The sequence below is a fragment of the Neopsephotus bourkii genome, unplaced genomic scaffold, assembly GCF_033783945.1.
Source record: "Neopsephotus bourkii isolate Nb327-2 ecotype Australia unplaced genomic scaffold, CSIRO-AGI_Nbou_v1 NB_1680, whole genome shotgun sequence".
Lineage (NCBI taxonomy): Eukaryota > Metazoa > Chordata > Aves > Psittaciformes > Psittacidae > Neopsephotus > Neopsephotus bourkii.
Genome location: NW_026902154.1, coordinates 93,661 through 107,503, shown reverse-complemented (window position 1 = coordinate 107,503; position 13,843 = coordinate 93,661). Strand labels below are relative to the sequence as shown.

The 13,843-nt window shown below is 51.1% G+C and overlaps 1 protein-coding gene across 1 annotated transcript in view; it reads left to right on the top strand.

The window, feature by feature from the left end:
• Nucleotides 1-452: 452 nt before the first annotated feature.
• The window catches only part of LOC133224436 (hydrocephalus-inducing protein homolog), a gene marked incomplete at its 3' end in the record, with an annotated part of 53,979 nt that continues 40,588 nt past the window's right edge, over nucleotides 453-13,843 (top strand). The window contains 9 exon segments of the mRNA XM_061375916.1: nucleotides 453-715; nucleotides 2,378-2,497; nucleotides 5,879-6,013; nucleotides 6,538-6,737; nucleotides 8,499-8,623; nucleotides 10,086-10,287; nucleotides 11,600-11,614; nucleotides 12,689-12,785; nucleotides 12,788-12,865. Coding sequence (XP_061231900.1) covers nucleotides 509-715; nucleotides 2,378-2,497; nucleotides 5,879-6,013; nucleotides 6,538-6,737; nucleotides 8,499-8,623; nucleotides 10,086-10,287; nucleotides 11,600-11,614; nucleotides 12,689-12,785; nucleotides 12,788-12,865 — 1,179 coding nt within the window.

The window sequence follows — 13,843 nt, the reverse complement described above, 5'->3', positions numbered from 1 at the left end:
GCAGGCTCCTTGCAGAAAGGGTGAGAAGTGCCGGCAGCCCCTGGTGTGTCTCTGTGGCTCGTGGGGCTGCACCCCCAGCAAAAGGATGTTTTGGCTCAGGGGCTGTTTGTTGTGGGGTTTTATGTCTATGAATGGAGCCTAAATATGGTCTAATGATGAGTGAGGGGGATGGGGGAGGCCTCTGTTCTCTGCTTAGGAAGGATGCCAGAGGCTGGAGACACAGCTGTGTCCTTTGGCTGTGCCAGGAATGGTGAGGCCCTGGCACAGGGTGCCCAGAGAAGCTGTGGCTGCCCCATCCCTGACAGTGTTCAAGGCGAGGTTGGACGGGCCTTGGAGCAACCTGGTCTAGTGGAAGGGCTCCCTGCCCATGGCAGGGGGTTGGAACTGGGTGAGTTTTAAGGGCCTTTCCTTAAGGTTCTGGGGTTCCAGGATTCCATGGGTCCATGGTTTTAAGGTTCTGGGATTGTGGATTGTCCAACTGTTGCTTCTTCCAGGTGACCTTTGCGACATGGCCAGTGGCAAGACCCCCCAGCCCATGAGGTACTCAAGAAGGGCGGATGGATTCCAGAGCAGAGTGGTAGCATCTCGTAATCCGAAGCTCGTCAGAGAGGCAGAAGAGTCTCTCACTACCAAGCAGAGGCTGGCCAGCCCTTAGGAGATGAGGCGTCGCCAGACTATCCAGCTTCAGGACAGGGGTGAAGTCTCCCATCAAAAGGTAGCCTTTCCCTGCCCTTTTCCTTGCTGTTTGATGTGACATTTGAAGAGGTCACGTGCTTGTGGCAGGCTTGCCTCCAGCTCATCCAAGCAGCTTGGTGATTAGGTCCTGTTGTCATTTCCAACTGGTGGTGGTGGAGTTCTTTCTGCTGGGGGAAAGGCAAAACCTGTTTTTCCAGTGAGCCATTGAAGTCCTGATCTGCACGAAGCCAATGGAACCTCTGCTGCAGTTGATGGGTTTTGCCAGAGTTGAGCTACCGTCGCTAAAGCACGCTAGTGGGGGAGGGCTAGGGCAGGACACAAGGGCAGGAGCTGCTGTTCCTCATCCTGCTGTTCAAACACCCACCTCTTGCTTTGGTGTAATCAACTGCCACATGCTTGGGGTCACAGGACTCCCTCAGTGGTGGCAGTAGTGGCCGTTAGAGGCTGAGGGCCTGCGGCAATTGCTTAAGCTGTAACAAACCCAATTGCATTAATGCTTTGGTTTGTAAGAAGGCGTGGGGACCGTTCCAGGGTGTTTGAGTTTTCAGGCTGCTGGTTACCCAGGGGAATGGCCCTGGGCAGAGGAGAGTGGATGCGCTTTACCTGGATCAGTATTCTCTTAGATGGATGTTTAAAGCTGCTTTTCTTGCAGGACTGCTCAGTCTAACACACAGTCCAGGGGGGTGCATGACTGAGGTAGGCTGTTGAGCAGAAAGTTGCCAGCAAGAGACCTGTAGCACATCAGTTAAAGGTTGCCCTAGACAGCACACGAGGTGGGAACACGTAAGATGGGCTCCCAGATAACCAGCAGTGGTACAGCTACTGGCCTCAGCCTGACCGTGATTTCTGTGGAGAAGCAGGAGACCTGCCTGTGTCTCTGGAGCAGCAGCAGTGCAGCTGGGAGAGGGGAGACCAAGCAGGGAGGAATTACCTCCAAGTAATGCCTCTGCTGGGTCAGCATTTGGTCTTTATGTGTATTTTTCAGAGCTGCTTCTGCAGTGGTATTAAATAAACCAGCAGTAACAGAATACAGTGAAGCATCAGTTTAAAGCTCATGGGGAAAGGGGATACGAATTGCAGTCTAGCTCAAGTTGCCCAGTAATGCTGGGGAAAGAGCTGAACTTCATCCCCATCCAGTATTCACCTCATTTGTCTGTTTCCCAGCTGCCCTTCTACTTTCTTATTGGCCTTTCCTCCCTGGTACTGGTGTCTTCCAACTGGTTTCTGGGCTCTGCATCAAAAAAAGATACTTGGGATGCATGGGACTCAGTCTCACTGTGTCAGAGGGAAGTTCACCTGCAAATGGTTTCCTCTGGAGGCTCATGGAAACTCCTGGGTTTTGCTTGCTCCCTGAGTGCTCATGGCTGTTCCAGCAAGTATCTGTAGCTGAATGAGCACCTTAGCAGAAGGCTCTGCTGGAGGTGAGCTCTGCTTTGCATTTTGGAGAAGGCAGCCTGGAGAAAGAGCCTCCAAAAGAGCTTCTTAGCTTGAGGCTGCTCAAGCTGGTCCAGAAACTGTTGCTCAGCTGAGAGCAGAGGTGGGTGAGCTCCCATCTCCTAGTGTGAGCTGGGCAGATGTACTCACCAAGAGACTGTATTTACTGGAGATCAGTGTGGGATCCTCATTGGTTAATCTTTCTCCCAGCAGCTGAAGCTCTCTCTGCTCTGTCTTGCATCTGCAGTTCTCAGCAGTTGACCTGGACCAGAGGTTGTTCCAGCCTTTCCCATCCGAGCTGGTGTTTGAGAACTGCATTCCCCACCAGTTCTACATAGCGGCGCTATCTCTGAGGAGCGTGGACAGGGTAAGTGCTGGGCTGTGGAGGTTGAGCACTGGGCTGGAGGAGGAGAGCAGTGGAATTCCCGTGGTGTGCAGCAGAGCAAGTTACCTGCTGCAGCACAGCGCATCCAGAATAAAACATCTCACCACTGTTATTCTGCAAGATGGGGGAAATGCTGCCATGCTGGGGATTCTCCCACTGGTTTTGGCCGTGCACTGGTGGTATCTAAGCCACAGGAGCTTTTTGAGCCAGCATGCTTCCCCTTGAAAGCCCTGGACTGATGGGAATGTCGAAGGCTCTGCAGTTCTTGCCTGCTGTCATGCTTTACCTCGAGTGTGCACCATGTCCTGGTGGCTCCTTGGTTAATGTTGGCTTCTGGCAGGGCATGTTTCGCTCTCTCAGCCTGTTCAGCCACCTGTGTGCAGCTCCCTGTCAAAGCACAGGGGTTGAGTCTTCTCCACTTTGTGCTGGAGTAAGTTGTAACTCCTGGCATTAGCACTCCAGGCTGGGTGTTTCGGAAGAGCAGTGGAAAGAAGCTGGCTTAGCAGGAGCAGTTAAAGGGGAGGACTTGAGGTGCCACTTGAGGCTCCTGCTAAGCTTATCTCAGTTCTGCTCAGGTGCTTCTAAGCCAGTGTGGCTGTGCTTTCCCTTTGGAGAATCCCAGCATGGGAGGGGTAATGTGCTCCGGAAGGTCTCCAACTTTAACTGGAAGGATTGTGTTCCTTTGGAGATTTCCTGAGAAAATTGAGCAGGGAATATATTGAGAAATATCAGCAATTTTGTTCTGCTCTGCTATAAAGGGGGAAATGGAGACCTTTTGAATTTCAGTTGGGGAAACATTTCCTCCAGTGAGGCATGTGCCAAGAGCAAGCTGGTGGGAAAAGACAGGAGGGAGGAAAGGTGCTGAGTTCAATGTCCTGTCCCAGAGCACTTTCTTCCACACAGGGGTTCTCTTGGTATGTAACAGGACGTGTGCTGGAAGCAGAGAAACATCAGAAACAGGCGTAATTCAAGATCCTGTTGCGTAAGAAAGAGCAAGATGTGTGCATGAGAGGAGGGCATGGGAGGGGGGAGGTGGAAGTGTGCAGGTGAATTAACCCCCTCCTCAAATCTCCCTGTTGGGAGAAACAAAGAAGGGGATAAAAGGAGTGACACTGTCAGGGCTTAGTGTAGGGGGGGAAGAGCAAGAGAAGTCAAAGTATCTCCTGAGATAACAGGTTTTGCAGGGACATGGTAGAGCATGTAAGACCCTTTGGCAAGGAAGGATGAAGGTATGGTCTCTCAGTTACTCCCCGAGAGTTCTGTGTCATTCCTGGTGTAGCTTGGGAATACTGGGAAGTTGCAATGTGGATACCTATGCCCAAGTGACACCACTGGTGCGGTTCACAGTGACTTTGGGCAATCTTTGCTGTAGGTGTGCCCTTTGCTTATTAAAATGGGCCTCAGTTTCTCTTTTCCTCCTGCTCTGCTTCATTCCCACTGTGTCTTTTGGGTTCAGCTGCTCCCTCATCCATGCAGCACCTCAGAATGTTTGCCTTTGCCAAGTACCAGCAAAGAGGCAAACAGTGAATTTGCTCTCTTCGTTCTTCCCAAGTGGAAAACAACATCTGCATTGATGTTAGTGCCATTCCCAATAAAACCTAACAGACTGGTACATCTGCAGCTTGGGATTTCTATGCCCTGTGAACAGGAGGCAGTGTGTGAACTGTTGGTTTTACCCAAATGAATTAGTTGTGAAGCTAGTACGACCTCAGGCATTGGACAGCCCTCGTGTAAAAGGAAGATCAGCTCTAAGGAAAACCCTTGGCATATTTAAATGCACAAAGATAGCGATGATAATCCCAAGAGAGTTTATTATGTTCTAATTTTGCTGGGTTTTGGCCATGACCTGGAGAAAAGGAACATTGTGCTCTGTCTCAGGAGTTTCCCAGACTCCTCTGAATCCTCCTGATGTATCCTGCATGGTAGCTGAGGTTGTCTGCTCCCTAGAAGTGCAGCTAGCAGCAAAGTGTAAGAGAGGCAAAGTGTAATTGAGCCCAATAGGTGCTCTGGAATCACTCCAGTACGGAAGTGCTTCACTCTATGCTTAGTGCTCTTGCCTGCTTGCTGTCGAATTGCTTTCCTGTCTTCAGGCTGCTCCTCACCACCCTCAGAGGTGTCCTGGGTGGCTCTTGCTGAAGATCTTTGCCAGCTGGGCTCATGTGCCAAGGGACTTGGCGACCAGAAAGTGTGGCTGCAGTGGGAAGTGGGCTCCTGGAGCTTGCTGCCCCAGGGCATTGCTGGGAGCAAAGGGTGTTGAGAGCGTTCAGGGCTGCCTTGGCCATGGGTTATCAGGCTTGGGGCAGGGGTGCAGAATGAACCTCCACTTGTCCAAGCCTCGTGTGTTCATCAGTGGAGCTGCCTGTCATTCAAACACTCCTTGTTATACTTTCTGAGCTGAGATTGGGTGCTGGGGGGTTGCTGCCTGTGTGCTACAGAATGCCTGTTTGCTGTCTCCGTGCCAGTGGTATCCCAAAGGACAGACACTTGCAGCAGGATGCCTGCAGGAAGGGCTGGCTATGAGGAGGGATACCCAGAAATGTGGCTCTCCTGCACTGGCAGAGGCCTGGCTGCAAGAGCCTCCAGAGAGCTCAGGGTGGCTTTCAGTAATGAAGCCACAATGTGAGGCAGTGCTGGTCACATATCTCAAAGCAGAAAGTGCCTTGGAGGACCATAATTGATAGGCACAGCCTGGGGGGGTTGTCTGGCTTTCCATCATCCAGGCACGTTGGGTGTTCACATCTCTGCACCAGCCTTTCCTTGCATTATGGATCTCCCTTGCTGCTTTGCAGCCCCCTTTAAATTATCTTCGCCATCTGCTTCTTCCTGGGGTTGCTCTTTTGTCTTCCTGTGCTCATCCTTTTGCTCTTGAGGTAGGCTTTTATTCTCAGGAAGGCCAGAGTGTTTGTGGTCTCCTTCTCTTGCTGGTCCACCCCCATGACTAGCACTGCAGCTTGACCACCCCACTCCACCCTGGTGTGTCAGGAGTGACTTCCCCCCCCCCCGTATAACACACGCTGGTTTGCCTTCAGGTAATACATTCCCCCTCCAGAGGCATGATTACATGGATGTGTGCAGGCAGAAGCAAGCATGTTCTTTGGGCTTGTTGAATACACAGATGACTTGAGGTACTGCATCTCCTTCCTGCTTCCTTCACAGCAGGGCGTGTTGTTCCTGCTGCCTCTGTCCTGTGGCTATGTAGCTCAGCAGAAGGGATTCAAGTCCACCCTTGTGTGTTAGGTGCGTGTACCTTCAGAGCTCAAAGTGTTTTGGAAAGGTGGTAAGGAAGGGTGTCACATGGCCTGTCCTGGTCCCTTCTCATGTTCACACAAGCGACAAAATCATAGTTCTGTGTCTTCCCTGCAGGTTCCTCGTCTGCTGAACATCATCCTGGGGAACTCTCCTTACTTCGAGTTGATCAGCCCGAGTGATGAGGACTATAAGGTAGCACCAGGCATGTCTTCAATGTGCTGTATCCTTTTCAGACCTGATGAGAACAAGGTGAGACTGAAGGTCCTGAGAGATAGTGCCTTGAGGGGAAGGTGAACCTGCAGGGCTGGATTCCAAAGCAGGCATCTGGTGTGGGTTTTGAAGAACTGGGCTGGGTTCAGTGGGGTTGCACTGGATCTAGACCTGAGGGAGACTCTTTCCTGGTCATGAAGGTTGTGCTCCCATAGGCTGGAGGCTCTTGCCTGTTTCAGGCTGTTTTCTCCTTCCGTGGTGGAATATTTAATGTAATGTCTGTTGGCTTTAGGGCTGAGTCTGCTGTCTCTGCATGGCCTTTTACTCATCTTCTGTTTGCTGCTTAAATGTAGTTGAATACTCTGTCCTATCCTCAAGCAGCGTGCCTATAGAAAAGTAAAGAGGATCTGCCTGACTGCCCCCGCTTGTGAAATAATGTGTAACGAAAGGCCATGAAGGTAGAAAGTGTGAGTGCATTATGGAATGCTACTGTGAGAGTCACAGAAAACAGCCATGGGCATGGTGCTGAACGGACTGTGCTGAGATTGTTTCTTTCCCTGCAGGATTATTTTGATGAGCTTATCATCATCACAGAGAGGGAGAAGTTCTTTGTGCCTATCCGAGCCATAGGTGCCCGAGCCACCCTGGACTCCCCTGAGCAGCTGAACTTCTCCGACTGTCCAGTCAGGTTCAGCACTCAGAAAACTCTGCTGGTGCGCAACGTGGGGAAGCGGGAGGCTTGCTACAGCATCACCACTCTGAGGTAAAGGAGCTCATCTCTTGTGCAGGCGCTGTTGCATGGTCATGGAGTTGTAAACAGTGAGAGAAAGGAGGCAGAGCATCTGAGGTGCTGGACATGGGCAGGACCTGTGGGATTTGCCATTGCTTACAATGTTTTGAGAAAGCTCTGCAAGCAAGTTTTACAGTGCGGTGGTGTCTCCAATGCAGCATCTTGCAGGTCTGATGCTGTTAGATTGGAAGAGCCAAGGTAGGAAGGCAGCTTGACTGCTGCAGAAGGTGCTGCATGGCAGAGGACAGCTTGAGAGGCTCAGGTCACGGAGGCCAAATGCAGCATCAAGAAATGGGCAAACAATGAGCTGGTGAGAGGCACTGAAGAATTTATCAGCAGCTGTGTCTATATTAGCAAGCAGAGATCATAGATCAAAGCAATTGCTATGGAGGCCCTGGCAATAAGAGTGTGTGGTCTGGGGACTTTGTTTTCCCATGGGCTTGGTCTGGTGCCTGGGACCAAACATGCCTAAGTAGAATGAGCTCTGAAGAGGAGAGGAGGAGGCAGTGGCTTCAGAAGTGGACTACAGCCCAAACCAGAAAGCTAAGGAGGACACAGCTGAAAGATGCTTCAAGTGCCTGGTGCATTTGCAAAGGGTTGGGGGCCTTTTTTTCCTGGAGCTGTTTTTCTCCCACATTTCCTGGAGAGGGCTGAAGTAGCTGAGTAGCTGGTTTGCACCCTTGTGATCACGAATAACCTTCTGGAATGGTTACTTACGTCAGCCAAGTACACCCGTTCTCTGGGAAGCCACAGGTTCATGGTACTCTGATGGTCCCCTCATCAAATGCCTGAGGTGAGCTGTGTTGCAGCCAGCCTGTCCTGTTCCTGTTGGTCTCAGAAGCCAGTCACTGGTTTTCCAGTTTGCTGAACTGGAGAGGGTAATGTGTTTTTGACACTTCATCCGCAAGGCAGCCGGTTCAGTTGGCTGGGAGTTGAGTCACTTGGTCCCAGAGGTCTCAGCGTAGGAGCTGAGGTTAAGAACACAGTAAAGACCTGCTGTGTCTGACTTGGTGCACCTGAGCTGCTTCAGTTTCTTCTCCAGGAAATGGGATTCAGAAGAAGACTTTAAACTCGTCTCCTGTGAAACACGAGGGTCTGAGAGAAGCTTCTGCCAAAGGCTGGCAAGGCTTCTAGGATGCTATTTAAGCTGGCTGCTGCTTTTCCCTGTGGAGGGAGCTACATGGGCAGGAACTTGTAAATCACTGTACAGTTTCCTTCTGGGATTTCCAGGCCTAGTTGTCACCACAATAAATACCCAGTGAAGTCTAGCATCTATTTGCAATGCACTTGCCAACTACTCTATTAGGTGACAGAGCGTGTGTTGAGAACTCCTTGACAAGGTTTTAAGAGTTCCCGAACTTCAGCAATGAACATTTTCATACCCGATTTGCAATAAAGAAATGGGAAGCATTACAAAAGTTTGAAGTGAACTACACAAAAAAGTAGAGTTCTGAGTAACTGGATTGCATGTGTGCAGAGGTGAAGAGCTGAGAACTGGGTGCAGAGTGTGGGGGGCTGAGGTCCTGTTATCCCACTGGATCTTCTGAAGTCTGGTTCTCTTCAGCAGGGAGAGTCACCCGCTCTGTTTCTGATCCTGGATATTCTGGTTTTCTTGTGCCGACTGTGGTTTGCTTGCTCCTTGCTTGCACAAGTGAGCTGAAGTGAGCTAGACTGCAAAATTAACGGAGGGCCCAGATCTCCCATGCAGTCCTGATCTCTCTGTTTGTGTTGCAGCCCTTTCTCTGTGAATCCCTCCATTGGGACTCTTGGTGTTGGAGAAGCGATGGAAGTCACAGTGGAATTTCACCCACCAAAGACCGGTGTTTATTCCAGTCCCATGATTGTTCACTATGATACAGGTAAGCACGTGGTGCACCCTCTGTGTGTCCTTCCAAACAGAGTGGTGTCTGCGCTGTCATCATCTGATGGCTTCATTGTCCTGTTGAATCCCTTCTGCAAGGCTCCTTCACGCTGGGTAGAGCAAAGCTTCCATGCTGGCTGCCAGATATTCTGTGCTGGAATATTTCAGCCTGTAACAAGGCAGGCAGATCTTCCTAAGCATGGTGCAGAGGGGGTGATGGCAAATATTTTACGTGCTCCATTGCAGAAGGATGCATAGCAAGGAGCCTGATTGAAAAGGGGATGGCTTCTAACGTGCAAGAGAGCTGTCTGAAGAGCCTGCAACCTGTCCCATAGAGCTCTCCTGACTGGTCATTGCTTTTCATCCCAATCTATTGTGTTACAGTTCCTGGCAAGGCCTTTGAGGTAGAGACTCTCTTCTTGTGATGTGCTGCATGGGTACAGTGGGTGCTCTGCTGAGAGCTGGGCCATGCTGAGGACTTGTGACCATGAGGAGCAGTAACTGTGCCAGCGGTAGCCATTAGGGTGCTCTGAGCTTTGCTGTAGCCTGGGAATGATTCTGTAGAAACCCCCTTGTTAGCAGCAGTTATTTAGTGGTGAGGTTTATGAACAAGCTGCTGCTAGGGCTGGAGTCAGTAATGCGTGGGTGTAATGGTATCTGAAGGTAGGTTGTGAACGCCACCTTGGAGAAACACTTCAAAATGGCTGTGATGCTGTGCGTGTTGCTCTGGTGCTGGACGTCTCCAGCTTTCCACAGGACACTTACCCTAGTGAAGGGACTCGGTTCTGCAGTGGTGAAGTGGTAACAGCAGCACGTTTGACAAGGAAGAATGTGCTGGCAGTGGCAAGGCACTTGGCTGTGGTGGTAGCAGGAGCAAAAGGAGGAGTTGGCAGAGGGATCCGAGGGCCCAGTAGCACCCTGTTGAGTGCAGAGCTCAGCACAGAAGCTGCTCTGTACTTTCCATTGTTCTTTCTGCCCTTCTCCACTTCATTTTAAATGCTCCAGCTTGGGTTCTGAGGTAAGAGCTATGCCCAATATTTCAGGACCAGGAGATGAGGATGACACGACACTGGGGGCATCTCCTGCCTGCAGGAGACCCTGCGCAAGGGCTGACTGAGATGATGCTCCTCAGCGTCACTGAGTGACTTGGGTGTAGAATTCCCTGTGACCTGAGTGGGATGGCAGCCCAAAGGCTGTAAAGGCTGTCTCACTGTAAATGCTGTCACCCTGGGGATAAATCTCCACAAACACCCCTCAAAATAAGGTGCCTAAGGTGGTGCCAGGACATCCTCATGCTGTACTGTGTGCAGCTGTCAAGATATGATAAATGTCCTGATCCGGAGAACTGCTGATGCAGCTCAAAGCTGCGGCTCTTTCTTCTGTTGCCTGCAGATTGCTCTGTTCCTTGTACTTTCATCAGCAAGTGAGATGAGCCGAGACTTACGTTTGCTTTGTTCCAGGTGAAGATGTTCACAAAAGCCTTTGTGGAACAGCTGTAAATGTCAACATCAGGCTTGACAAGAGCTCCTTGACACTTGAGAAGACTTCCCTCACGCTGTCAAACCAAAGATCCCTGGTGATCCACAGTGAGAGTGCCATCACGGCCCACTTCCAGTGGAAGCGTTTTGTTGATCAGGAAGAGGAGGAGCGGCAGAAGCTGAGGTTTGTTGGAGAGACTCATCTCAGAAAGATAGATGCCCCAGGGGAAAACTAACATGTGGCCTCAGAGGGCTGCTGGGGCTTTTGAATGGATTAGGGCACATGAACCCATGCACAGCGTGGAGCTTAGCCCTTGTCATTCCAGTCCCAGCCGTGCTACAGCTGAGGATGATGTTTTGGGGAGAGAAGGTTGACTGCAATCACTGGATTGCCTCAGAGGGCAAATTCACATTTGGGAGCCGCAACTATTGAGTTCAGAGATCCATGAACTATGGAGGGTCCATGAGGCTGAGGAAGGAGGGGTCAGTACTCGTGACCTGGGACTGCACTGAGCAGCAGCACTGAAGAGCTGCAGGTGGCACAACTATTGTGATACTCAAGCAGTTTCTTCTTTGGTAAGCTGGCAGGCTCCTTTTCCAGTCACATGCAGGGTAGAGTGCTTGGTTGGGCCAGAAGGTGAAGGCCATCTTGCTGTAGGCTGAGGAATTGCCTTTCAGTGTCCTGGTTTCTGGCCCAACAAGGTGTTTCTCCCCTTCCTCATAAGCTGGGCAGATGTGGAGGGGGAGGGCTCTGCAAGGAAGGGAGGGCAGCCAGGACTTGGAAGTGCTTTTGGGATTCAGCAACCTGTGTTGTCCTGGTGGTGAGAGATGGGGCACCTTCTTCCAAGGGTGTCTCTGGTGAAGCTTTGAAATTCCCATTTCAGGCAGCAGAGAAACACAGTCTGGGAGGATGAATTGGAAATGACACTTAAAAGCTTATGTGACTTGGGGAATCCTTGTGCAACTTTTCAGCTCAGATGGGTGCAGGTATACAGGAGTTAGTCTGAATCCAGAGCTGATCAGGAAACTGCCTTGAACTGCAGCACTTTTCAAGGGCTTTGAGCACATCAAGCTCAGTGTAATTAGGTCAGAAATGCCTTGAAGGCCAGAACGAGCTTTCCACAGTTGTCTGTTTTTAATCACACAGTGTGTGAGTTCTGTGCAAACTCACTGAGTTAAAAGAAAATCTCGTGACCTTCCCTTGATACTTCCCTGGACCATTTCTTTAGCATCTGTCCCCACCTCCCTGTCTTGGACTGGGCCCTGGGTGATCCTCTGTTCCCTCAGAAGCCACCAGCTTTCCCCACAGTTCACTTCAACCTAGTTTTTTACATATGAGATTGCTCTCATGCCAGTCTCTGTCCTAGACTCTGAGCACGACGCTTTGTTCTTCCTTACCCACAGCCTTGGGTATGGTCATAGCTCCAAGGCCACTGTCCTGCTGTCAGAGAAGCTTTTGAGATCTCAGAGGAGAGAGGACCTTCTCCTGAGAGGAGGCTGTGCAGGAGCCTGTGTTGGGATGTGACCTCAAAAGACATGGCTCATTAGAACGTGTCCCTCCTGCAGCACTCAAAATTACACCCAAAGGGGTGTAATTGTGGCTTGCTGATGGAGCTTGAGTTGAGGGCTGCTCATCCCAGTGTGTGGAAGCCCTCCTCACGCACAGCATGTGCGTGAGGCTCTATGTGTGTGCAGCAAGTAACGTCCTTGCCTGTTCCCTTTGTCTTTGTGTTTGGATTTAGCTGGGTGGTGATCGTTCATATGCCATTGCGTTGATTTGCTGCACATGGAGCCTTCCCCTGGTCCCCCAGTGCTGTCACCTGCTGGTTCTTCATGGCCAGGGGACTGGAGCCTGAAGGGGGGACAGCAGTGTGCCAGCAAGGAGCAACCGTTCTGCAGCAGTGCTGCCCTCTCATCTCCCGCTTGTGATCTTTAAACACTAGAATGATTTCTGCTGCAGCCACCAATAAAGGGAGAGGTTAACTGCATCACAGCTCTGCAGAGGAGGCCAAAATGAGGGAAAAGATGAGGTGGTTCAAGGCTCAGGCTGGGGTTTCCATTCCGATATGCTGGTCCTGACTACTGGGTGATGCTGGGCAAAGTCCCTTCCTCTCTTGGCACCTCTGTTTTCATGCACAGAAACTCATTCATGTCACTGAAGAGATGGGATGCCCAAATCCATTGATTTGCTTTGGAAGTACACTGGGATCCTCTGGTGGAAGGCAGTGTGGATACTGTCTCCTCATCCCTGTGGGTGCAAAATGGAAGGGCAAAAGTGTGATGCTGGTAATGTGCAGATGAAACCCAGTTGCTTCTCCCCTCCCAGTGCAGGAGGCTTTTTCTTGAGGGCTGCCAGCTTTCAGAAACCTCTTGTTAGCTTGTCAGTGAGGAGTAAAACTCCCTGCTGTGCTGGGAATGAGGGGAATAATGGGATCCATGTGGGAGCCTGTGCCTCAGGCTCAGCCCCGTGCTGAGCTGCTGCTCTTCCTCCCCAGGTGCTTTGCTGCTCGTGCACTGACACGACAGGCTCTGCAGATCTGCTGCTTATTCAATGATCTGCTTGGTTTGTCTCTCCCATGGCGCAGGCTGCAGAGGCAGGAAGAGGGCAAGCTGGGTGATGTTCCTAAGGAGCATGGGGTGGTCCCCCCTCTCGGAGAACACCCTTCCCTTCCCTTCCCATCTGCACCTCCCAGAACCAGGAGACAGAGGTGCAGGGAGACTCCATGCCTTTCTGCCATGATGTTTTCACCATTGTGCCCATGGTAAGTGGTGGCTGAGAACCTCCCTTCCTGCTCCTCCTCCTCCTCATCTCTGAATGAGGTCCCTTGGCAGATCCCGTGTCAGCTGCTTGATTTGCCAAGAGAGGAGACATCAGGTTTCTGGTGAGGCTGGGGGCGCTTGTGGCAGAAAGCATTTCTGAACAGCAGCAAGAGCTGACCCCAGGCTGGGCTCTGCTGCAAGGGCTGTGAGTTAAGGGCACTTTGTGAGTGTCCTCACACTGTTCAGAGGTATCACTTATTCTCTGTAAGGACACATTTCCATGTAGCGCATAGGGGTGAAGAAAGGGCATTGGTGCACTGTTAGTTCACATACTGACCTGCAGAATTAAATGGTTCCCTGTGGCAAGGGGGCCAAATTGAGCCCAAGTTTAATCATGGGAGCAGCAATCCCTTCCTAAAACCTGGATGTATACCACATCTGAGTCTCCCTTCCAGTGTTGTCTGTGAGCCTGGACACAAGGCTGGCAGGTTTAAACAGGCTTTTTGAGTTCTACTGCAGATAGGTAGAGAAAACTGCTCACTTTCCTGGTGATGCAAGCAAAACCCCCATGTCCTTCAGTCAGCCAGAGCTGTTGTTCTGAGTGTTTGTATGGTCTGAGATGAAGAATACCTGCTGTCTGAGGAGTGCAGCATCCCTTCTCATCTTGGAGTAAAGCCTGGAATAATCCCAACCTCCTCTTTCTTTTACAGTGCGTGAAACTAGTTTATTTTGTTTTTTAGTTTGTTTTCCGAGGAAGGGGCTGCTGTTCTCTTCTTGGTTGCTCCTGCAGCCCATATAAGGCTGAGAGCCACCAATGCCAGCACAAGTGCGGTTTCCCACCACTGTAACTGGCAGCAGCACGATGTGACCAAGAGACTGTGTCAGATCAGCAGGGATACCGGGAGAGCAGGAGCTGCTCAGCTGAGCATTCAGAGCATCCTGCCGTGTGTCAGAGCTGGTTCTAGAGTCTGCCCAGGGCT